General features: G+C 36.8%; 1 protein-coding gene across 1 annotated transcript; it reads left to right on the top strand.

The window, feature by feature from the left end:
• The first annotated feature begins 18,665 nt into the window (after positions 1-18,665).
• Positions 18,666-26,127, top strand: LOC127098507 (ABC transporter C family member 5). The gene is made up of 10 exons (XM_051037115.1): positions 18,666-21,011; positions 21,146-21,466; positions 21,557-22,339; positions 22,421-22,585; positions 23,062-23,356; positions 23,848-24,062; positions 24,346-24,651; positions 24,900-24,963; positions 25,090-25,329; positions 25,498-26,127. The coding sequence occupies exons 1-10, from the start codon at positions 18,924-18,926 to the stop codon at positions 25,608-25,610; spliced, it is 4,590 nt and encodes a 1,529-aa protein (XP_050893072.1). The 5' UTR covers positions 18,666-18,923; the 3' UTR covers positions 25,611-26,127.
• The last annotated feature ends 312 nt before the right edge of the window (positions 26,128-26,439 follow it).

Raw genomic sequence — 26,439 nt, 5'->3', positions numbered from 1 at the left:
GCCTTCGGCGTTCGCCGTTTGGGTTTTTTTCAGAATAAGAGCGTTTAACGCTAATGGCGTTCGCCATTAGCCTAATGGCGTTCGCCATATCAGTTTGACAGACAGTTTTTCCAGAATGAGAGCGTGCAACGCTAATGGCGTTCGCCATTAGCCTAATGGCGTTCGCCATATCAGTTTGAAGGGCAGATTTCGCGTTTTAAACTCCCAGATGTGATATCGTGGTAATGTTGTTGTTGTTTTGTTGGGTCTTGAGTAGTATAGGCATTAGTAGAGTGTGCTAATACTGTTTTTGATTATGTGGCATGATATGATATGCTTATGTGATAATATACTGATGATGTGTGATGGTATGCATGATGCTGTGAATGTATCAGTTATGTGTGCACTTGTGAATAGACTGCTTTGTGGCTTAGAGTGTGAGCATGTGTCTATTCTTGAATTGTTGTTGATGTTGCATTGCTAGATGATTAGCATGCATGGCATAGCCTTCGGGGCTGTAGCTAATTCCCATAGTGAGGAATTAGTGAGTGAACCAATTTGGGTTGTTGTTGATGTTTGCATACTAGATGATTAGTGTGCATAGTCTAGCCTTCGGGGCTGTAGCTAATTCCCATAGTGAGGAATTAGTGAGTGAGTCACTAGGTCTCAAATGAGTGGGACTAGTGAGCTTAGTAGCCGTATCTGGAGGGATCGGTGAGCTTGAACTGTATGTTCAAGAATAGTCGGTACCGCATGTGTGGAGTCTCATTGCATAATGAATGTATGGCATATAATATGAATGGATGTATTCCAGTATTATATGGGTGTTGTGTGTTGTGTTGTTGATGTTGAGTATGGTTGAGGTTATACATACGTTATATGTTACTGTTGAATATGATGTTTGAATGGATACTGCCGTTGCTGAGCGTGTAGTCTGGTTAGGGTGAATTAATGTGTTAATTACGTAACATTACATGCGGTTGTATAATACTTATTATATTGATTGAGGAACTCACCCTTACACCTATTTTTCAGGTAACGAGCAGTGAGTTGAATAGGAGCTAGTGCTTGGAGTCTAGTGTAGTCTCCTAGTGGGTCATGCTCTGATAGATGTAACATCGGGAAGGGATGTTTGAATATTTTATTGATTGGTTGTGAACCATTTTGCATGTAATATGTTACATGATGTGAATAATTGAATTGATTTTATCCGCTGCGTATTATGCAGATACTTTATAATTTGGATTAAATAAATGAGCATGACAGGATATTCTGATGATGGTTGTGAAATGATTGTGTGACACCCTTCGGGGCATAATTACTCTGATTGATATGTTGCTATTTTAATTGAAATATTTGGGGTATTTTAGAAGGGTGTTACATTAGTGGTATCAGAGCATAGTCGGTCGTGTCGAGTCGTAATTATTTTGTTTCCCCTGTACGGGATAGGTGTTGTGTAACCCTATCAGTACTTATTGTTTCATCTTGTTAGGTTCTCAGAATAGAGATGGCTGGAAGAAGTAGAGACGATGCTGTGATTGCTGAGGCTCTGGGTATGCTAGCTGGAGTACTTGGGGGAAATCCGAATGTTGTGGGAATGGGAGCTGCTCGTCAACTGAGTGAGTTCCAGAAGAACAATCCTCCAATGTTCAAGGGAGCATACGATCCAGATGGTGCTCAGAAGTGGTTGAAGGAGATCGAGAGGATCTTCCGAGTGACTGAGTGTGCCGATAACCAGAAGGTCAGGCTCGGTACGCATATGCTGTCAGAGGAAGCAGATGATTGGTGGGTTGCTACCCGCACTGAGTTGGAAGCTGCCGGAAGTGCTGAGGTCACTTGGGCGGTGTTCAGAGAGAGATTTCTGAGGAAGTACCTTCCAGAGGAGGTCAGAGGAAGGAGAGAGAAAGAGTTCGTAGAATTGAAGCAGGGCAATCGGTCTGTTACTGAGTATGCTGCTAAGTTCACAGAGCTGTCGAAGTATTACATTCCCTATGCTGAGGCTGCTGGAGAATTTTCTAAGTGTGTGAAGTTTGAGAACGGGTTGCGTCCCGAGATCAAGCAGGCTATTGGATATCAAAGGATTAGAGTGTTTCTGATTTGGTTGACTGTTGCAGGATTTTTGAACAGGATTCCAAGGCTAGAGCAGAGAGCTATCAGCAGAGGGTTGATAGGAAAGGTAAGAATCAGAATGATCGTGGGAAACCGTATGCAGCTGGCAAGGGTTTTCAGAGGCAGAGTGGGATGAAAAGGCCTAGTGGGGGAGATTCTAGTGCCCCTGCTAAGTGTTTCAGATGTGGTCAGGCTGGACATCATGTCCATGAGTGTACCAGTGCTGAGAAGAAGTGTTTCAAGTGTGGAAAAGGTGGTCACTTGGCTGCAGATTGCCGGTTGAAGACTGTGATCTTTCCTGAGATTGAGGAAGGAGAGAGTTTGGTTCTATCAGCCAGGCAGGTGAACGAGGAAGTAGCAGATGGGTCAGAGTTGTTTATGCTGTTAGCGACTTTGGAGGCTAAAGATAAACTGGTGATTGGCGATCTAGCGGTGGTGTGTGATTTTCCTGATGTGTTTCCGGAAGAAGTGAATGAATTACCGCCAGAGCGTGAAGTTGAGTTCTCGATTGAATTGGTACCTGGTACTAGACCGATATCGATGGCTCCGTACCGTATGTCTGCTGTTGAGTTAGCTGAATTGAAAAGTCAGTTGGAAGATTTGTTGGATAAGAAGTTTATTCGTCCAAGTGTGTCACCGTGGGGTGCACCAGTGTTGTTGGTTAAGAAGAAGGAAGGTACTATGAGGTTGTGTGTGGACTACAGGCAACTGAATAAAGTGACGATCAAGAATCGGTATCCTTTGCCGAGGATTGATGATTTGATGGATCAGTTGGTTGGTGCGAGTGTGTTCAGCAAGATAGATTTGAGATCTGGGTATCATCAGATACGTGTGAAAACTGAGGATATTCAGAAGACTGCTTTCAGAACGAGGTATGGACATTATGAGTATTCTGTAATGCCTTTTGGGGTGACTAATGCGCCTGGAGTATTTATGGAGTACATGAATAGGATTTTCCATCCGTACTTGGATCAGTTTGTTGTGGTGTTTATTGATGACATTTTGGTGTATTCGAAATCTGAAGAAGAGCATGCTGAGCATTTGAGAGTGGTTTTAGGAGTGCTGCGAGAAAAGCAGTTATTTGCTAAACTGTCTAAGTGTGAATTTTGGTTAGAAGAAGTTAGTTTTCTTGGTCATGTGATTTCAAGAGGTGGTGTTGCTGTTGATCCTTCTAAGATAGAAGCGGTATCTAAGTGGGAAGCTCCGAAGTCTGTTGCTGAGATTCGAAGTTTCCTTGGTTTGGCTGGTTATTATAGGAAGTTCATTGAGGGATTTTCTAAGTTGGCGTTACCGTTGACAATGTTGACTAGAAAGGGGCAAGCGTTTGTTTGGGACTCAAATGTGAAGAAGGTTTCCAAGAGTTAAAGAGAAGGTTGACTACTGCTCCTATTCTGATATTACCGAGTCCGTCGGAACCATTGAGGTTTCTGTGATGCGTCATTGTTGGGTTTGGGTGGTGTGTTGATGCAGAATAAGCAGGTTATAGCTTATGCTTCGAGACAACTGAGGGTTCATGAGAGGAACTATCCGACGCACGATTTAGAGTTGGCAGCTGTGGTTTCTGTTCTGAAGTTGTGGAGGCATTACTTGTACGGGTCAAGATTCGAGGTTTTCAGTGACCATAAAAGTTTAAAGTATTTGTTTGATCAGAAAGAGCTGAATATGAGACAGAGGAGATGGTTGGAGTTCTGGAGGATTATGACTTTGGTTTGAACTACCATCCGGGTAAAGAAAACGTAGTGGCTGATGCGTTGAGTCGGAAATCATTGAATATGTCTATGTTAATGGTTAAGGAATTGGATTTAATTGAGCAGTTTAGAGACTTGAGTTTGGTGTGTAAGAGTACTCACAATAGTGTTAAATTGGGAATGTTGAAGTTAACGAGTGGTATTCTGGATGAGATTAGAAAGGGTCAGAAATCCGATGTGCTTTTGGTTGATAAGTTGACTCTAGTGAATCAAGGTCAAGGTGGTGAATTCAGAATTGATGAGAATGGTGTTTTGAAATTTAGTAATCGGGTGTGTATTCCGGATGTTATCGAATTTAAGAAGAGTATTCTTGAGGAAGGACATCGTAGTGGCCTGAGTATTCATCCTGGAGCTACGAAGATGTATCATGATTTGAAAAGGTTATTTTGGTGGCCGAGGATGAAAAGAGAAATCGCGAGTTTTGTTTATTCTTGTTTGACTTGTTAGAAGTCAAAGATTGAGCATCAGAAGCCGTCTGGGCTAATGCAACCGTTGGCTATTCCAGAGTGGAAGTGGGATAGTATCAGTATGGATTTTGTTTCTGGGTTGCCGAGGACAAATAAGAATTTTGAGGCTATTTGGGTGATTGTTGATAGATTGACAAATCGGCTCATTTCATTCCGATCAGAATGGATTATCCGTTAGAGAGATTAGCCGAGTTGTATATTGAGAAGATTGTAAGTTTGCATGGTATTCCGTCGAGTATTGTTTCGGACAGAGATCCTAGATTTACATCGAAGTTTTGGGAAGGTTTGCAGAAGGCTTTGGGAACTAAGCTGAGATTGAGTTCTGCATATCATCCGCAGACTGATGGTCAGACTGAGAGGACGATTCAGTCACTAGAGGATCTTTTGAGAGCTTGTGTTTTAGAAAAGAGAGGTGCGTGGGATTGTTATTTACCGTTGATTGAGTTTACCTACAACAATAGTTTTCATTCGAGTATTGGTATGGCACCGTTTGAAGCTTTGTATGGTAGGAGATGTCGGACACCTTTATGTTGGTATGAGTCCGGTGAGAGTGCTGTGGTTGGACCGGAGATTGTTCAACAAACTACGGACAAGATTAAGATGATTCAGGAGAAGATGAGAATTGCTCAGAGTCGACTGAAGAGTTATCATGATAAGAGGAGGAAGGCACTTGAGTTCCAAGAGGGAGATCATATGTTTCTTCGTGTTACTCCGATAACTGGTGTTGGTCGAGCTTTGAAGTCAAAGAAGTTGACACCTCGATTTATTGGTCCCTATCAGATTTTAGAAAGGATAGGAGAGGTAGCCTATCGTATCGCTTTACCGCCGTCGCTTGCGAATTTGCATGATGTTTTTCATGTGTCTCAGTTGAGGAGATACATTCATGATCCGTCGCATGTAGTCCAAATAGATGATGTACAGGTGAGAGATGACCTGACTGTTGAAGCATCACCTATGAGGATCGAGGATCGAGAGTTGAAGCAGTTGCGGGGTAAAGAGATTGCATTGGTGAAGGTAGCTTGGGGAGGACCAGCAGGTGGCAATGTGACCTGGGAACTTGAGAGTCAGATGAAGGAGTCTTATCCGGAGTTGTTCGCTTGAGGTATGTTTTCGAGGACGAAAACTCTTTTAGTGGGGGAGAGTTGTAACACCCCAATTAAAATAAGATAATTATTTAATTTAAATTAATATTTTTTTTATTAATTTAATTGAATAATTGGAATTTGGGATTATTATTACTATTATTTTGGAATAATAATTATTGGGATAATTATTTATTGGAAAATATATATAAGTTGGAATTAAGGAAAAAGTCCCATTTTGGAGTAAAAAGGTTTTTACGTGAAAAACAGAGAAGCGATCGTGAAAGAGGAAAAGGGCAAAGGCAGAGCAAGAGGAAGAAGGTTGGAGAAGAGAAGAGCTTGAAGCTTGAGATTTGCCGGATTAACTCAGGTAAGGGGGGTTTATCATCGGTTAAAGGGTATTATATGATAATATGTACTGGGTAGTGATAACCATTGTTTTATCTCTGATTGGATTGTTGTATGATGAATTTGTGAGCCAGTGGATGAATGAAATTAGATGATAATTGAAAGGGAATTCGTAGAAATTTAACATCTATGCACATAACAGCCAAATGACGTTCGCCATTATGCCTTCGGCGTTCGCCGTTTGGGTTTTTTTTCAGAATAAGAGCGTTTAACGCTAATGGCGTTCGCCATTAGCCTAATGGCGTTCGCCATATCAGTTTGACAGACAGTTTTTCCAGAATGAGAGCGTGCAACGCTAATGGCGTTCGCCATTAGCCTAATGGCGTTCGCCATATCAGTTTGAAGGGCAGATTTCGCGTTTTAAACTCCCAGATGTGATATCGTGGTAATGTTGTTGTTGTTTTGTTGGGTCTTGAGTAGTATAGGCATTAGTAGAGTGTGCTAATACTGTTTTTGATTATGTGGCATGATATGATATGCTTATGTGATAATATACTGATGATGTGTGATGGTATGCATGATGCTGTGAATGTATCAGTTATGTGTGCACTTGTGAATAGACTGCTTTGTGGCTTAGAGTGTGAGCATGTGTCTATTCTTGAATTGTTGTTGATGTTGCATTGCTAGATGATTAGCATGCATGGCATAGCCTTCGGGGCTGTAGCTAATTCCCATAGTGAGGAATTAGTGAGTGAACCAATTTGGGTTGTTGTTGATGTTTGCATACTAGATGATTAGTGTGCATAGTCTAGCCTTCGGGGCTGTAGCTAATTCCCATAGTGAGGAATTAGTGAGTGAGTCACTAGGTCTCAAATGAGTGGGACTAGTGAGCTTAGTAGCCGTATCTGGAGGGATCGGTGAGCTTGAACTGTATGTTCAAGAATAGTCGGTACCGCATGTGTGGAGTCTCATTGCATAATGAATGTATGGCATATAATATGAATGGATGTATTCCAGTATTATATGGGTGTTGTGTGTTGTGTTGTTGATGTTGAGTATGGTTGAGGTTATACATACGTTATATGTTACTGTTGAATATGATGTTTGAATGGATACTGCCGTTGCTGAGCGTGTAGTCTGGTTAGGGTGAATTAATGTGTTAATTACGTAACATTACATGCGGTTGTATAATACTTATTATATTGATTGAGGAACTCACCCTTACACCTATTTTTCAGGTAACGAGCAGTGAGTTGAATAGGAGCTAGTGCTTGGAGTCTAGTGTAGTCTCCTAGTGGGTCATGCTCTGATAGATGTAACATCGGGAAGGGATGTTTGAATATTTTATTGATTGGTTGTGAACCATTTTGCATGTAATATGTTACATGATGTGAATAATTGAATTGATTTTATCCGCTGCGTATTATGCAGATACTTTATAATTTGGATTAAATAAATGAGCATGACAGGATATTCTGATGATGGTTGTGAAATGATTGTGTGACACCCTTCGGGGCATAATTACTCTGATTGATATGTTGCTATTTTAATTGAAATATTTGGGGTATTTTAGAAGGGTGTTACAAATGGCACACCTTAGTTCTTGAAATTTATTTTCCTTCAAATATTTAGTGATAATGTCCTATACCAATGTCATGACATCATGTATCACGTTATACTCCTTCAACATTTGCTTCATCCAGAGCATTTTCTTACCACTTCTCCCTGCAGTAGTGTATTCAACTTCATCATAAGATAAAGTTACATTGTTCTGTTCCTTGCTGGCCCGATATATTATATTGTTGATAAGAGGGCAACATCCATCACATGTACTTTTCCTATCATCATCATAATCAGTGTAACTTATCATGGTGGTCTCCTTGTCTATTTTACTGACGTCTTATAACAGTTGTGCCGCTTCTTCAAATGTCAAAACTTCTTTTGATAACTTTCTTTCGAGGCATATCCTTATGTGATACAAACACGTACCCTTCAACATTGTGAGAAACTCTTTGCCATGCAACCTATTTTGTATGTTGAACACAACGAACAAGGCATTTGGTTCAACATCTGTCTCTGATTTTAATATTCTAGTTTCTTCATAGTTATCAGGAACAACTTGTTCATCCTTCCTCTGAATTGGGAATTTAGTTACCACAATGTCACTCAAGATGTCTGGAACATCCTGGAAGACATCTTCCTTATCAACATTTATCACATCTTTAAGCACTTGGTTACTCCATAGGAGTTGAGAACAACTTTTTTTTGCACGTAGAACTTAGGAATCACATGTGTAGTCATTCATTTGCTTTACTTGAAAATCAGGAAAGAAACTAACATCTTCTACCATGCTCACCTCTAATTCAATCACCATTTGTTGAACACAATGCTCTGTCATCCTACCTAACATGGTGTATATCACCAGATCCTTATTGTCTCTCATATTGATACCCTCCATATTGTTGATATCAGTAGTATCATTAAAATAGATGTTAAGGAAGATATTTTTCACAACTATTTGACCATGTTTGAGCTTTATAATACATGAAGGTCTTGGTATCAACTTGATGGCTTCAAGATAATCAAAAGGTTCAGCATCACAAAGACTTCCATCTTTTTCAATAGATATCTGGGAAATAATTTGTTACTCATCAAAGCCACTGAGATCTTCATCATTATCTGGAGTCATATCAGCTATAGATTGTGTGTTCTTTGGCATCACTCTATACTCGTTGCTATTAGGAGCACAAACCATGAGAAAGATTTCATTCTTACTTATCACCCCTCCCCCCCTCCCCTGTGTCTTCGCATCTTCAAATGCATGATCATGGTTAGTAACAACTCCATTATTAACTATAGTTGTATTAGCCTTAACATCTTCATGAACATGATCATCATTCTCCTCGTGCGCTTGAGATTTTGTCAAAATGTCAGACAAGAAGTCTGGCACATCATTATCACCAAATGGACTACTCAAATATGTTTCCTGGGAATTTTCACCAGAAGACATTGGAATGTCATGATGATTTCTCATAGGTCTAGGCCTGAGTGGAACATTATTCATACCTCTACCAGCAGTTATATCAGACATAACAATAAGGGGAATATTATGGAGAGAATTATCTGATTCGTACATCTTGTAGCTGATAACATGAAACTATATCACATTTTTGGACTTGATTTAATTAAATTATATCGTTATTTGATTCAATTTATTTTATATTATTCGATATTACTCGGTATTTTCTTTTTATTTATTTCAGGTATCATTATTTAAAGCACGTGTGAAAAAGAAAGAAGAGGGGTGCAAAAAGAGGATTTTCTAGGAAAAGTATCTCACCAAAGCTCAGCCCACGCTTGGAACAAGGAAAATAGTTGTGACGACCGCCACAAGTACGTGCCGAGCGTCACGCCCCTAAACCTAGTGTTACGACCGTAACACATAGTGTGACGGACGTCACACATCCCACTCCTATTTTTTGGCCTTTTTGTGCGTAACGGAAGGAACGTTTTCCCTAAATCTTCTCATGCACGCTTTGAACCAGACGGAATACCAATTCAAAGAAATAGTTATTTGGAGGGGTGAATATAAATAGACCAAAAGAAAGTCAATTGAAGTCTCTCTTCTCCGTGCAATATTTTTCCTGCTTTCTAATTTTCCAGCATTTTCTTTTCTTTTCTTTTCTAGTTGAATTTCCGAAGCATTCAATTTATTTTCTCATGATAGTTTCTACACCGGAAACTATTGTGTAATTTTTATTGGATCTAACCTTACGTTAGATCATAGTATTTTATTTTCTTTATTTTTACTTGCCTATCTGATCGCGAATTATGAAGAACAAATTCAACCGACTTGTGGTGGAGTGTTCGAGCATCGAAGCTAGGAGTTGAAATCCAGAATTCTAGTATTTTTACAGGTTCATTAATTAATTGATTTATAGTTTTAATTTACATATGCTTTGTTCCGCTGTTTATATATATTGTTTGTTTGATATGGCCGTATTTATGCATGATTATTGTTTATGCGTGTTTAGCATGTCCGGCTAAGTAATTTAGATATCGGTATGTAAAGTAAGCGGAATAAAGGAATCAAAGCTGAGTTGGTTTAAATTTATTTCAAAATATAGTCACTTTTTTTCTGGTCTCAATTTACAAAGTTAATACCAAGGTTTTTGTACGAGAGTAAAAGACATAAAGAAGTTAAAATCAATAGAACGACGGTTTGAGCTTTTAACTGGACAATGTAAATTGAACATTAACTTTAAATCAGGGCGAAAGCAATTTTTAAGGTTAATTGAATTCTAATCATTTTCAAAAATTATTTTTAAAAGTTAAATGTGAGGACGAGAGTTAAACATTTAAGTTTACTTATATAGTCTAAGTCAACAGAGCGAGAGTTTGAGACGAGGGCGTTTAAACGGTTAGTATTTTCTCAAAAAGAGCTTCTATAGATTCTAATATTTTCAAAAAGTGATTTTAGATTTGACGAAATAGTGAGAGCGTACGTTAAATATAAAGTCATAGTCTAATTCAACAGAGCGAGAGTTTGAGGAAAAGACTTTTAATTAACAGTGTCTACTGAAAAGACTTATTTTAAAATTAAGAAAAAGACCAACGAAGATTTGATTCCCTAATTACGATGAACTACATACCGATATCCGTGTTATTTGATATTTAATCTAGATCTAAATTTAGTTTTACTTTTCCCCCTAATCACTAAAGTATCATCCGCCTTAGCTTTACGCAGTAACCCTAGAAAAACGGTAGATCGATTCATTAAGTCCCTGTGGGATCAATATCTTTTAAAACTATGCGATTAGACTGTGCACTTGCAGTTAGTACCCCGATAGACTCATAAAGTCGCGGTCAGTAGCTAGAATTCAATCCATAAATTCCATCTTTTCCATCCACCAAATCATGATTTTCGTTAATCAACACACCAATCATACGAGAATAAATTTTAATAGGTAGGTTTGAGTTATGATGACTATTCTTCTAAACCAATGTAGATTGTTCAAAATTGGAAGGACCATTAGCCTTCCATTCAATGACACAATCCTCATGAGATAATTTGTAATCCGAAGTAAGATGTTGAGGCGTCTTATCGAACATCTCGGTTGGTATTTCTTTATCAATTTTGAGACCTTGCAAATCTCTGATGTCTTCCTCAGATATGAACTTCCTCATAAGAACCTATTTACCTTTGTTGGTGACATCACATTTGGAATTGTAGAAGTTCATATTCCATCTTTGATCACTCATGTGGTTTATGATGATCCATAAATGGTTATTTTCTCAGTAGCACTTGACTTGACTAAGATCGGCCAATTTCCTTATGTCATTGATTATTCCCTCTACTATATTGCCAGAAGTGACACGAGTTTTCGTTTCTTTAGACATGTCATTGGTACCCCCACTATTAGAATACAATTTTTCACTTGAGGAACCTCTCCGTGTTGTATGATCTATGAGGCCAAGTGATAAAAAAAATGGAATTTAGAAAGGTGTCAAGTGAGAAATACTAATTAAATCATTGAAAGAAACATAAAAATGAAGTAACAAAGATTCGAAGCATCCATAATACTTATATTCCCTCGGTTTTTACAAAAGACCGAGGTAATAGGTTATATTAAAAATAAAATAGCGCTCCCTTATAGATATATTCCTCGGTTTTATGGATAACCGAGGTAAAAGGTTGTTAGCATGACGCTACCAAGAACTATACTATGGGTTTTTAACATTTCAAGGTGAAAGCTTCATCATAAAAAATGTTATTTGTAGTAGTGGATATGAAACTCGTCTTGTTGCTAAGGGATTTTTTCAATAATATGGTATGATTACGAAGAAACTTTTGCTCTTGTGCCCAAGATGACCACTATTCACACACTTATTATTGTTGCATTTATTCGTCAGTGGCATATTTCTCAAATGGATGTAAAAAATGCATTTTTGAATGGTGATCTTCTTGAGGAAGTTTATATGATTCCTCCTCAAGGTGTTTCTTATAATCAGAGGTAAGCGTGTAAGTTAAAGAAAGTCATATATGGTTTGAAACAAGCTCCACGAGCTTGATTTGAGAAATTTTCTACTATGATTACATCTATTGGATTCCACCCTAGTGATCACGACTTTGCTTTATTTGTCACATCCACTTCTCACTGTCGTATTATACTCTCCTTGTATGTTGGTGATATGATTATTACATGCCATGATATTGATGGAATTAATAAGTTGAAGTTACAATTATCTAAGCAGTTTGAGATGAAAGACTTAGACACTTTTCGTTATTTGTTTACACTATTCTCTTTTCACTATTTCTAAATGTTTACACTTCAATGGTTTTATTTATCACATCCAGTTTGTAAACTTGTATTTGACACTTTTGGTAATTCTAATGATATATTTGATCCAAGAAATTGGGGATGTCTTCAGCATAAACTGATTGATTTGTTAGTTGCGAAAGATCCTAAAAGAGATAATTATATTGTTAAGGATCCTAGAGATAGTTTGAATAAATGCTTTATGGCTAATTCGTACATTAGAGCTTTAGCATATGAAGAGACGTGTGATAGAGAATGCCTTGGTTATTTGAAAGAGTTTGATAAAGTATTTTGTTTTTGTTGTAAAGTTTTTTAAATTGGGATTGGTAGGGCACAATTAGAAAGTTGGTGATTGGATACATGTTGGTGCAAGAATTAAAAAGCACGAGTTAGACATGAAACATGTTAAAAATATGACTACATGGTATGGATATCGTCAAGGCTATCAAAATTTTAAACTATTGATAGAACGACTCAAAGATTAATTTTGAAAGAAAATGATCACATGATTTTTTTTAAAAGAGTTATTTCAATAGTGAAATTTCTTGCTAAACACAATTTGGAATTTTGTGGTTCTAAGGAGAAATTATATGAAGATATCAATGACAACTTTTTGGGTTTGATTGAAATGTTAGCTTAATTTGATCCAATCATCCAAGAATATGGTAGATGTGTTACAACTTAACAAGTTCACGTTCATTATCTCGGGCATAAAATACAAAATGAGTTGATTTCACCACTTGGTTCTGCAATTAAAATTGAAATCATTAGAAAAATCAAACAAACAAAGTATTTCTTTGTGATACTTGATTGTATTTCTGATGTAAGTCACCAAGAGCAAATGTCCTTGATAACAAGATATGCAGATATTTCTTCATCTTCTGTTAGCATTAAGGAACCATTTTTAGGATTTTTGAATGTGAATGATACAACTAGTCAATGGTTTTTTGATGTTTTACAAAATTAATTGAAAGAACTTGATCTCGACCTATTTGACGTGAGAGGGTGAGATTATGATAATGAGTCAAATATGAAGTAAAACATCAATGTGTACAAAATAGATTTTTAGACATAAATCCAAGAGCTTTTTATAATCTATGCGGTTGTCATAATGTTAAGTTGACATTGTGTGATATGACTAACTCTTGTAATAAAGCTAGAAATTTTTTAGAGTTGTTTAACACATTTATACAATTTTTGCCAATTCTACTAAGAGATGACAAATTTTGAAAGATAATGTAAAATGGTTGACTCCAAAATCATTGTCATCCACTCGTTGGAGAGTCGTGTAGAAAGTGTCAAGGCTATAAGAACTCAAATGTTAGATTTTACAGAAGTTTAACTTGAAGTGTCCGAAAATAATATTGATCCTAAAATACAAAATGAAGGTAAATATGTACTTGTAAAAAATATAGTATGTGTGTGTTCCCTCTGCAAGGGCATGGTGTCATACCCCAAAATTTGCCCATTAATATTTCAAGACATTTTTTTAGGGCACTCCGACTCATTTTTATGACACTGATCTTAAAGGAACGAAGGTCCAGCTCACGAATGACCCAAACTGGCCTGTTCGCTACACGCTCGCCTAGTGATAACATGAAATTATATCATATTTTAGGACTTAATTCGATTAAATTTTATCATTATTTATTTCAGTTCACTTTATGTTGTTAGATATTACGCGGTATTTTCTTCCTATTTGTCTCAGGTGGCTTATTTGGAAGCACAAGTAAAAATGGAGGAAAAGAGGTGCAAAAAGGAGAGAAAACGAACCAAATAGCAAAGCCCAGCCCAAAGTACAAGAACACAGGTGTTGCACCTGTGACGAGCGTCACAGAGGCTGTGACGAGCGTCACGCCTTGCGCACCCCTGTGACGGACGTCACACATGGTGTGACGAACGTCACACCATTCCCCTACATTTTTGGCGCAAGGAACGCCTCAGAGGCGTTGAGCGTTGAGGGAGTGTTGGAGCCCTATATCCACGCCATGCTTTTATGCACGTTGAAGACCTTTTTGGCAGCGGAAGCGGTTACTGAAGCATATATAAATAGCTACTTGCAAAACCAAAAGGGGCCCCGAAAGCTTTTCCACATTTTTTCCTTTGCCGTTTTCGCTTTTGCATATTTTCTTTTCCAGCAGCTTAGGCATTGTTTTTCCTACGAGTTCTACACTATTTCCCTTGCAATTTCCTATTTCCTTTTTAACATTTAGTTAATTCTTTTCGCACAATAGTTTCTACAACGGAAACTATTGGGTACCTTTTTACCGGATCTAACCTTACGTTAGGATCTAGTTTATTTCCTTCGTTTTAATTTGTTGTTTAGTTGAAGAATCCAAGAACAAATCCTACCGGCTTGTGGTGGAGTGTTCAGGACTACTGTTTAACTTATTCCGAGTAACCCTAAAGGAAACCCTGAAGGAAAAGCCGGCGGCACCGCTCAATTCGATCCGATCGGCCAATTCAAGGTTGCAATTCAATTGCAAACAGGTTTGCGTTACTAACGCCGCTTTATGTTCCGAATTCACATGTGATACCATAATTGAATTCATAAATATATTTGAGGTTTTGCATGTGGACTTAAGTATGCCTGGATACCTTGAATTGTTGTAATGGATGCCGCTGTTTTTCGCTCTGTTTTGATCTTTGCCCATCTGACCTGTTTTATTATAACCATGCTTTGTTTACCTGATACGATTACTGCTTTGGTGCAACTCTTGATTGCACCCCATTTGGTATTCTGACCTGTTTGCGGAATTTTGTAAGGGCTCACATACTCCCGAAGAAGGTGGCTTGCTAGGTATTCCACTTTATTTGAGGGATACCCTTATGGAGATGGATTCCGAACTAATTAATTTTAATGGGGAGATTCATCCTAATTGCCTAATTAATTTTAATGTGAAAATTCATCTTAAATACTTAATTGTAAAACATGGCCTTTGAATACGTGACCTTGGACCTCTCTTTGTTGCCTTACGGTATTACGGTATTACGGTCATGTCCCGCGAACGTGGGGATACACTTAGCAAAGACCCTTCGATTAAATCATCATAACATAAATCATAGTCCCTCGGATGTTGCCCTCGAATGATTTTGCCCCTCGATGACCCTTCGGTGTAGCCTACGGTTAAATGATGATTGTCCCTCTGAATGCTAAGGTATCCTTACAAATGTTGCCTTCAATGACCAAGCGATGACCCTACGATGTCCCTTTATATCCAAAGGATAAAATTACTTACTTCTCAATAGTAAGGACAGTTTTACCCTCCTCAGGATAGGAAATGCCCACAAAGACCTCGGATAGGTATAACTCTTAATTGCTGACTCACAACCTAAAATATTTTTCACACGCCACACTTGGTATACATTCACACTAGAATCATTACCAAGTTATACCTTTTCTAAACCGCTTTCAAAATCAAACGAGATAAACACTTTGTATACATTCATACGAGAATCATTACAAAGTTAAACTCTCTTTCAAACATTTTTTAAGCAATTCACCAACACTTTTCAGACAAAAATATAAGTGATCCAGCAATTAAGAGCCCATGGATAACCATGGATACAAAGGGTGCTAACACCTTCCCTTTGTATAATGTACCTCCCGAACCCAAAATCTATTGAGGTCTTTCCTGTTCTTTTCCACCTTTCCTTATTGGATAAAAGAAAAGTCGGTGGCGACTCTTGCTATCCGCGACATTGCGATAAAAAGCAAAATACCCCAAGTCAGTTCACCGTATGACACATGGGAACTCAGAGGCCTTTGCATGTGTATTATAATTAAGGTTGTGAAGGTTTTTTCATGGTGGTGAGAAGCCATGTATGATGGTTTTATAGGCTCTTTAAGGAACCAGCTCACGTAAGGTGAAAGACCCTATTGGTGTCCGGCATTGCAAGGTTGCAGACATGCGGTTAAGTTGATATTGTGTTAAGGCTACTAGGAACGTAGTGCTCTCTGAGTAGTGGTAAATATGTATAACTTGAGAATCTCTTTATCTCCTTAAGGGGTATGATATTTACATGAGTCCTCATCGTCTAGGGTTTTTACCCCCTAGTCGTGGTCTTTACCCCTCCCCTCTTATTAAGGGAAGTTATTAACTACATATGTTCTTGAAGTCAGCAAAGACTTTCTCTCGCTTGACTCTCACGTTGGTTGCACCTTTTGGGCAACTCCTGTGGATTCCGTTTGGACGATCCCACTGTTTAGGTGATGATGCCCTAGTATAAGGCTTTACCAAATATAACACTACAAATTTCTTAGAAACAAATGAACTTGGTGATTTTGAATTTTTTATGGTTATAATTATTTGGTTTGAAATATCATCTACAATTAGTTATGTTAGTAAGCTTTTACAGGAAAAAGATATGCATATTGATGTTGCTCTGGAAAAATAAATGGGGGGATTTCATATTTTAAGGGACATAGAGAAACACATTTTTACAAGGCATTGGTTAACGCTAAGGAAATTGTGGTTGAACTGAATACCGCCCCAACATTTTCTCAAAGGCATAAAATTAAAAGAAAAATACAGTTTGATGAGAATTTGAATACCCCGGCAGTCGAGCTATCTGAAGAGGAATCTTTCAGGGTTAATTATTTATTTACCTTGTTGATCAAGTTGTTGCTGTTTCTCTTAATAAGAGATTTGAGTTATACCAAGAGTATGAAAGTATTTTATATTTCTTGTTTACTTCTCACTTATCATTGGATGATGCAACTTTGAAGTCTTATTATAGTAACTTTGAACAGGTATTGAAACATAATGAGCAATCTGATAGAGAATAAACTTTTTGAAGAGTTAGATCTATTAAGAGAAATGTTGCCTGAAGAAATCGTAAGACCTACTGATATATTATTATTTTCGAAAGAATTGGATTATTTTTATAATACAGTTATTACATATAGAATTTTATTGACTATTCATGTGACAATTGCTTCTACAGAAATGAGTTTTTCAAAATTGAAGTTGTTAAAAACTTACTTACGATCTACCATGTCACAAGAACAGGATTTCGACATGATTGAGTCGGTTATGTATAATTTGATATATAATTAAAAAATATAATTATTTTGGAATTTGAATTTGGATTTAATTGAAATAAACTGATAGTGTAAAATGATTTTACACCGTCAGTTAATCTTATGCGTTAGATATTGAAATAAATTTGACTTTTATTTTAAAAACCTATAAAGTAATGCAAACGGGTGATGATGATGAATCAACATTGTAAATCTTTTTACACTAACAGTGCATAGTAATCAATCCCTTTAAATTTTAAGATGCAACAATGTAATTATTTTAAAAAAATCGCAATTATATACATATTTTACCATATCTGCTAGTCTCATGATAAAAAATATAAAAAGATTTCCAAAGTTGATAGTATTTTTCTATAGTTTCTAGTAAAAAGGAATATCATGATTTGCATCAATTTATAATATTGTAATAGATAGCCAACGGTTAAGAGTTTTTGAAGATTTTTGTCTTCTTTTTCCATGGCAAAACACTGTCATACAGAAATAATAATAATAATTGAATCCAACTGGCCCCAGCACATGAATAATGTTTAAAATGAAGCGATTGTTTTGATGTTATTATAAAGCTAAACTCACTAAGAGACGATGAGGCTTTTTCATTTTCTATTTTGGTACAAATAAGTTTTCTATGGTAACATAAGAAGGGAATTTGGTCCCTACCACTGAACATAACGTAACCACCACCTATTTATTTAGGTTTTGACCTTTTCTGATTCATCAACCGAAAGTGCCCATATCTTTCAGCGCATGCTGCAATGGAAACGCAGAGTTTCTCCTTCTCACACGGTACTTCCACTTAACAAACAACACACGGCACCATAGTTAGAAACAAGAATAATTTATCTACTACTCTCTCCATTTCTGGTAGGAAAATGAGAAATCCAATCGACCATTTAATATAGATTAAAAGATAAATAAATGAAATAATATTTTTATTTAGGTGTTATTCTTAAGTATTGAGAATGAGAAATATATTAAAATGGCAAGTTATTTGTGAAATATAATAAATTATTGTGTATATATATATTTTGTTGTACTTTTGTAGATAAAAATATAAGTAGAAAAACGAACATCTCAATGATTTTATATTAAAAACGTGAAAAAATAAGTAAAACTGTTTGAATTTAAAATGATGGATCAAAATTATTTGAATTTAAAATAGAAGAGATTTCATGAATCAAGTAAAATTGAAAGACCAAAACTATTTAACATAAAAATGATAAGATTTTAATTATGTTAAAATCTTTAATAATGTCTCTAAATTATATCATAAACATCAAATGACAACATTGTTAGGTTGAACATCCTCATTAATTAGAATATTAAACTTTATATAATTTATAATAATTATTATGACTTTTGAGTGAAAAAATAAAATAATTATTATGACTTCATTTACATATAAGAACTTAAATATTAAATATTTAAGTTACTTAATGTCAACATTTTAATTTATAAAAAAAATTATAAATAAGTTTTACTAGTTAAAAAACTCATAAAGAGTAATTTAAAAGGAGTATCACAAGCAAATGATTTGATTAGATCCATAAAGTTTTTCTTACATAGGGTGTAGTACATTACTAGTACTATAAGATAGGATAGAGGAACGAGAGAACTGATTCTCTCTCTCTCTCTCTCCATTGTTTTACAATTTTACACGCTTCCCATCTCATCACACCATCATCGTTGTCCATCACCACTTCCTCTTTCTCGCTGAACCTTGATCAACAACTAACTTACCATTCATATCTCCACAACAACTAATCTACCAATCGCCCATCTGCTTTATTCGATTTCATTCTTATTCTATATTTCTGTAATGCTCAATAATGCCTATACCTCTATTTCTCCATCAAATCTCTACTTTAATACTAACTTCTTATTCAGGATCGTCGCTTCTCGGATTATCCGTATTGGAACTTGCTGCAATATGTGTGAATCTCACTCTTGTTTTATTGTTTCTCTTTGTTGTCTCGGTTAGAAAGATTCTCGTCAATAAGAGAAATCGAATAGGTAAAGACAACACTCCTGGGAGCGGTACCGTTGTTATTGATACAGAAACAACAACTCATGTTTCAAATATAAGTCTTTGGTTCAAGTTATCGTTGTTGTCTTGTTTCTATGTTCTGTTCGTGCAGCTTTTGGTCTTCGGATTTGACTTGTGTGTTTCGATATGGGGTCAGGTTCTACACTGGTCAGTTCTTTCTGTGTCGGCTTCACAGGTTTTGTCTTGGTGTGTCTTGAGCTTTTCGGCTTTGAAAACCAAGTTTAAGGGGTTAGACAAGTTTCCATTTTTGTTAAGAGTTTGGTGGCTTTTATCATTTCTGATTTGTTTGTGTGGTTTATATGTTGATGGAAGAGGCTTTTCGGTGGACGGTTTTAACTACTTTTCTTCTCATGCTGTTGCCAATTTCGCTGTTACGCCAGGACTTGCTTTTTTGGGTGTGGTTGCAGTTAGGGGTGTTACTGGTATACAAGTTTTGAAAAACTCTGGTCTTCAAGAGCCATTACTTGTTGTTCAAGAAGAAGAAGAACTAGGGTGTGTCAAAGTTACTCCATATTGGGATGCGGGACTTTTTAGCTTAGCGACACTGTCTTGGCTGAATCCGCTTCTTTCCCTTGGTGCAAAGAGACCACTTGAGCTTAAGGATATTCCACTTGTTGCACCTAGTGAAAGAGCTAAGACGAGTTACAAGGTTGTGAATTCTAATTGGGAGAAATTGAAGGCTGAAAATCTAAATCTCTCGAAGCAACCTTCATTGGCTTGGGCACTCCTCAAGTCATTTTGGAAGGAAGCAGCTTTGAATGCTGTATTTGCTGGCATGACTACTTTGGTTTCGTATGTAGGTCCATACATGATAAGTTACTTTGTTGATTTCTTGGGTGGTAAAGAGACTTTTGCTCACGAGGGTTATATCCTTGCTGGTATATTCTTTATGGCGAAGCTTGTTGAGACGCTGACGACTAGGCAGTGGTATCTAGGAGTGGATATATTAGGTATGCATGTTAGGTCAGCTCTAACTGCAATGGTGTATAAGAAGGGTCTCAGACTCTCGAGTTCGGCGAAGCAAAGTCATACAAGTGGGGAGATTGTTAACTACATGGCTGTTGATGTTCAGAGGGTAGGGGACTTTGCTTGGTACCTTCATGACATGTGGATGCTACCTCTGCAAATTGCTCTTGCTCTTGCAATTTTGTATAAGAATGTTGGAATTGCTTTTGTTGCAACATTGATTGCTACAATCGTTTCCATTGTTGTCACTATTCCTGTGGCTAGGATACAAGAAGAATATCAAGACAACTTGATGTCTGCTAAGGATGAAAGGATGAGAAAAACATCCGAGTGTCTGAGAAACATGAGGATTCTTAAGCTGCAAGCTTGGGAGGATCGATATAGAATAAGATTGGAGGAAATGCGTGGAGTAGAGTTCAAGTGGCTAAGGAAAGCACTTTACTCTCAGGCTTTTATAACTTTCATATTTTGGAGCTCCCCTATATTTGTTTCGGTAGTCACATTTGCCACTACTATATTTTTAGGAACTCAGTTGACTGCAGGTGGTGTTCTCTCTGCTTTAGCTACTTTCAGGATTCTCCAAGAACCTCTCAGAAATTTTCCTGATTTGGTATCAACCATGGCTCAGACAAAGGTTTCTCTTGATCGCATATCCAATTTCCTGCAGGATGAAGAACTGCGGGAAGATGCAACTACTATCTTGCCGTGCGGGACTTCTGACATTGCCATAGAAATTATAGATGGTGTCTTCTGCTGGGACACTACTTCCTCTAGGCCTACTCTATCAGGAATACATGTGAAAGTGGAGAGAGGAATGAGTGTAGCTGTTTGTGGCACCGTTGGTTCAGGGAAATCAAGTTTTCTTTCTTGCATCCTTGGAGAGATTCCCAAGCTTTCTGGTGAAGTACGTTGTTGTTGTTGTTGTTCCCGATGATAGAAATCCATCTATACTGTTTTTATATTTTCTTTTCCATTTGAAATAGAATACTATTATTGTTTATATCAGTTTTGACAAGTTGAAGCTGATTTATTTTGCAGGTAAGACTGTGTGGTTCTGCCGCATATGTCTCACAATCAGCATGGATACAGTCAGGAAATATAGAAGAAAATATTCTGTTTGGAAACCCAATGGATAAAGCAAAGTACAAGAATGTTATTCACGCTTGTTCACTGAAAAAGGACCTAGAGCTTTTCTCACATGGAGACCAAACAATTATTGGTGAAAGAGGTATAAATATGAGCGGTGGCCAGAAGCAACGGATTCAGCTTGCACGAGCACTCTACCAAGATGCTGATATTTATCTCCTTGATGACCCCTTCAGTGCGCTTGATGCCCATACTGGATCAGAACTATTCAGAGTTAGTTTTTCTCAAGAACAAAAGATACAGTGTTTAAGTTAATTGAATCTGATTGTTTTTCTTACTCTATAACATGTAATGTAACTGCAGGAGTATGTATTGACAGAACTAGTAGATAAAACTGTCATTTTTGTGACCCATCAAGTTGAATTTCTTCCAGCTGCTGATATGATACTGGTTCTTAAAGAAGGCCAGATCATACAGGCGGGAAAGTATGATGATCTTCTACAGGCAGGAACAGATTTTAGAACTCTAGTTTCAGCTCACCATGAAGCAATAGAGGCTATGGACATTCCTACTCACTCTTCCTCAGAAGATTCAGATGAAGATGAGCCCTTGGATACATCTATCATGACCATGAAGAAATCTATTTCTTCTGTTAATGACATTAACAGTTTGGCGAAGGAAGTTCCCGAGGGATCTTCAGATTCTAAAGAAATTAAGGAAAAGAAGAAGAAGGCAAAACGCTCAAGAAAAAAACAGCTTGTCCAGGAAGAGGAGAGGGTTAGAGGTAGAATCAACATGAAAATGTACCTGTCTTACATGTCTGCCGCATATAAAGGTTTATTGATTCCCCTCATCATCATTGCACAAACACTATTCCAGTTCCTTCAGATTGCCAGCAATTGGTGGATGGCTTGGGCGAATCCTCAGACAGAGGGAGACGATCCCAAAGTTACTCCCATGAATCTTCTTCTTGTTTACATGGCCCTTGCCTTTGGAAGCTCATGCTTCATATTCGTAAGGGCCGTTCTTGTTGCTACATTTGGTCTAGCAGCAGCGCAAAAGCTATTTTTCAACATGCTTAGAAGTATCTTCCATGCACCAATGTCTTTCTTTGATTCTACACCAGCTGGAAGGATCCTGAACCGTGTAAGTTTTCTTGTTTTTACCCTCTTTTGTTTTTGTCTCTCTCTCTCTACATCATATAATGGATTATCTTTATTCCCTCAGGTTTCAATTGACCAAAGTGTTGTGGACCTTGACATTCCTTTTAGACTTGGAGGGTTTGCTTCATCAACAATACAGCTTATTGGTATTGTTGCTGTAATGTCCCAGGTTACATGGCAAGTTTTGCTCCTAGTTATCCCAATGGCAATTGGTTGTTTGTCGATGCAGGTAATTATAAAACTTCCGTGATATAGAAAAGATTGAAGCTAACTAGAGAGAATACATTTCTGGAAACATTGAAAACAATGTTTTGAATTTTTTTAGAATTTTCAAATATATTCAATCTTGTTTTTTAAAATGCATTTTCAAAAACTTCTATAGTGCCTTCTCCTATCTTTATTTTATCAGTGAAAATGGAAACGAGAAACTTCAGAAGTAAACAGGCTCTACATATTTCAATATTCTTTTCAAAAAGATTTATTTCTTTAGCCAAAAATCAAGACATGAAGGATAAAATAAACCCTCTTTATTATGAAGTATGTATTCATCATTTTTTCCTATTTAGGAAAAAAATTATTCAAAGAAGAAAGAGAAGATGCATTAACTAAGGAATAGAAATCTTCCATTAATATGTTCCATCTTGTGTTTTCATAACCCCCAATGAGGTGTCTCTATATTTTGATCATCAACAAATTTCATTGCAGAAATACTACATTGCTTCCTCAAGGGAACTGGTACGTATTGTAAGCATCCAGAAATCTCCAATTATACAACTTTTTGGTGAATCAATTGCTGGAGCAGCCACCATTAGAGGTTTTGGACAAGAAAAAAGGTTCTTGAAGAGGAACCTCTATCTTCTGGATTCTTTTGCGCGACCATTCTTCTGCAGTCTTGCTGCTATTGAGTGGCTCTGCCTCCGGATGGAATTACTTTCAACTTGTGTATTTGCTTTCTGCATGTTCTCACTTGTGACTTTTCCCCGTGGAAGTATTGACCCCAGTAAGTTTTTTTCTTCCGATTAATTCCCTATTTTCTCACATTTGGCTAATCCTGGAGGATTATGTTATGTAGTAGTATATTTTGTCAAACAAAGTTATGTTGTGCATTAGAAGTTTTTACTAGAAAATGATTCCTATGGTGTCTTTACTATTTTGATTATGTCTTTCACATATGTTGTGCATTAGAAGCTGTTACTAGAAAATGATTCCTATGGTGCCTTTACTATTTTGGTTCTGTCTTTCACATAGTTGTTTCACACTATTGTCATAACTTGAATCTTTACTGTTGAATTTGTTTATCACATGGAACAGTCAACTGATAGTGCATAGTTAGTGTATGATTATTCTTGCATTTTATTTCCACTTAACGAAGGTGTATACAGTATTAGATTTAGTTGATATGAGAGAGGGCTTAAGTGATGGTTTTGGAACCAAGCAGAGTTCAATATGAAACAATATTCTGTTGCTAATCGCAGTTACTTTTCTGCTTAGGCATGGCTGGACTTGCTGTGACGTATGGCCTGAATTTAAATGGACGTTTGTCTCGTTGGATACTTAGCTTTTGTAAACTTGAAAACAAAATAATATCTATTGAAAGAATCTATCAGTACAGTCAAATTCCTAATGAAGCACCACCAGTTATTGAAGAATCTCGCCCTCCATCTTCATGGCCCGAAAATGGGACAATCCAACTAATTGATCTGAAGGTACCATCCCAGTTTCGCATTAAATATACTCTTTATTCTTTTTTTAGCACAGAGTAGTCCATGCACACTTAATTTCAATTTTAGTCTTTTATTTTTTATTTATTTCTTTACTTTTTTAGAGAGAAAATGAAGAATATTATGTTTTAATGCTTTTGCACAACATTGAGTCTAATCCAAACTCTTAGCAACATGTCTTGCGTCTAAATATTTATTATGATTTTCTACCACAATTAGCTCTTTCTGGTGATGATCCACCTCATTTTCCCTCTACTGTCCCTTGAAGGTTCGTTACAAGGAAAATCTTCCCTTGGTGCTTCATGGAGTATCCTGCATATTTCCTGGAGGAAAGAAGATTGGAATAGTTGGACGAACTGGCAGTGGCAAATCTACTCTGATTCAGGCATTATTTCGATTGGTTGAACCAGCAACCGGGAGTATCCTTATAGACAACATTGATATCTCAGGAATTGGCCTTCATGATCTTCGGACCCATTTGAGTATCATACCACAAGATCCAACCTTATTTGAGGGCACCATTCGAGGCAATCTGGATCCTCTTGAAGAGCATTCTGATAAAGAGATTTGGGAGGTTAGTATAATAATATTATTTAGATAGTCTAATTTAAATAATTGTGCGGAATTTGTGTAATTGTTAACTGGGTAATGTTGCTTTATTGTTAGAGGGTTGATTACTTTCCAAATCCACTATATATTTTCAGTTGTCTATATCTTATAGTAAAAGAGAATAATCGAATAGACCTTGTATTTGAAAATTAGTGTTATCTTAAGTAGGTGGTTGTTCTCTTTTTGATTCCTTTGAATTTAACATTCTCTCAGGCACTAGATAAGTCTCAACTTGGAGAGATCATCCGTGCGAAAGGACAAAAGCTCGATACACCAGGTAAGAAGCCCCTTAAAAACTGGAATATTCCCTATATCTTTTCTTCACCAACCCAAAAAAGAAATAGGGAAGGTAAAATATTGAGCCACAGGTAGAAAAATCTTAAGATTTGTTTCAAATATGCAGTGCTAGAAAATGGTGATAATTGGAGTGTAGGACAACGTCAACTTGTTTCTCTTGGCCGAGCTCTGCTGAAGCAGTCAAAGATACTTGTACTTGATGAAGCAACAGCATCTGTTGATACTGCTACTGATAATCTTATCCAGAAGGTTATCCGAGAAGAGTTCAAAGACTGCACTGTGTGCACTATTGCACATCGTATTCCTACTGTTATTGACAGTGATCTTGTCCTGGTACTCAGCGATGGTACGTATTGTTGTACGCTATTCTCATAGATCTAATCGACATATAATTCTTTTCTCTATCTCCCTATTTGACGCACATCATGAAAAAGAAAGAGTTCAAATGTGTTTTTAAATTGAGTAATTGAGACTACTATATGCTCGCGATGTTAACTTTTGACATATTTTGCAGGTCTAGTTGCAGAGTTTGACACTCCATTACGGCTATTAGAAGACAAGTCATCCATGTTTTTGAAGTTGGTGACAGAATATTCATCGCGATCAAATGGCATGCCGGAGCTTTAAGTAAGTTGAAAACATTTCAAAACCTAAGTTGAAACAGTGATGATGCTTGAGTTGCTGCCAGTGTTGTCGGCACTTGAAGAGACATAAAATGAGCAGACGAGCGTCGACCAATCACTCCAGTGAGAGTTTCTTGTTGAAAGAAATATCGAGGAGTTCGTGATTGGTTGACATGATTTACTAAAAGAAAGAAAGAAAAAAAAGAAAGAGGAAGGTGAACATGGGATGTATGAATTTTGTTCAATCATTTGTAATAAATTAGCTTTGACATTGAGGTAGTTAGATTTTTGCTTAGAGAAGTGTAGAGTAGGAACTAGTCTTGTTGTATTCCACAGTTTTCTCTTACTTTTCCAAGCTTTCGGACCATCTTGTCTTCACTACTATTTAGACCATCTCTAATAGAGGAGTTGTTGTTGTTTTATGTGTGTTTTTAAGCATAAGAATCTGTTGAGATGACATGTTGTGTTCTTCATATGTAGTAATAACATTCTTCAATAAAATAGTTGGTTCAATTGTAGAATTTCTTGTAGAGTGATTTTTTTTCCCTCTGAATCCGAGTTTTTTCGGAGAGGGAGTAATGCTACAATATAATTTTTTTATAAAAATATATATATGCAATGTTTTTAAACACATCTAGTAAAAACTCATGATATTAAACATTAGTAGGAACACTGCATGTCATTTCTCTAGTATAGAAGTGTATATAGTAATAATATTTTTTTAAAGCATAATTGTAATTTATGTAAACTAAATTAGTTACTTATTTTTAGGGGTGTTCGCGGTGCGGTTTGGGCGGTTTTGGCGATAAAAATCATCCGAACCGCAAGAGAAA

Source organism: Lathyrus oleraceus, chromosome 6 (genome assembly GCF_024323335.1).
Source record: "Lathyrus oleraceus cultivar Zhongwan6 chromosome 6, CAAS_Psat_ZW6_1.0, whole genome shotgun sequence".
NCBI lineage: Eukaryota > Viridiplantae > Streptophyta > Magnoliopsida > Fabales > Fabaceae > Lathyrus > Lathyrus oleraceus.
Note: the sequence above shows the minus strand (reverse complement) of the source record. Positions and strands in the feature narration are given on the sequence as shown.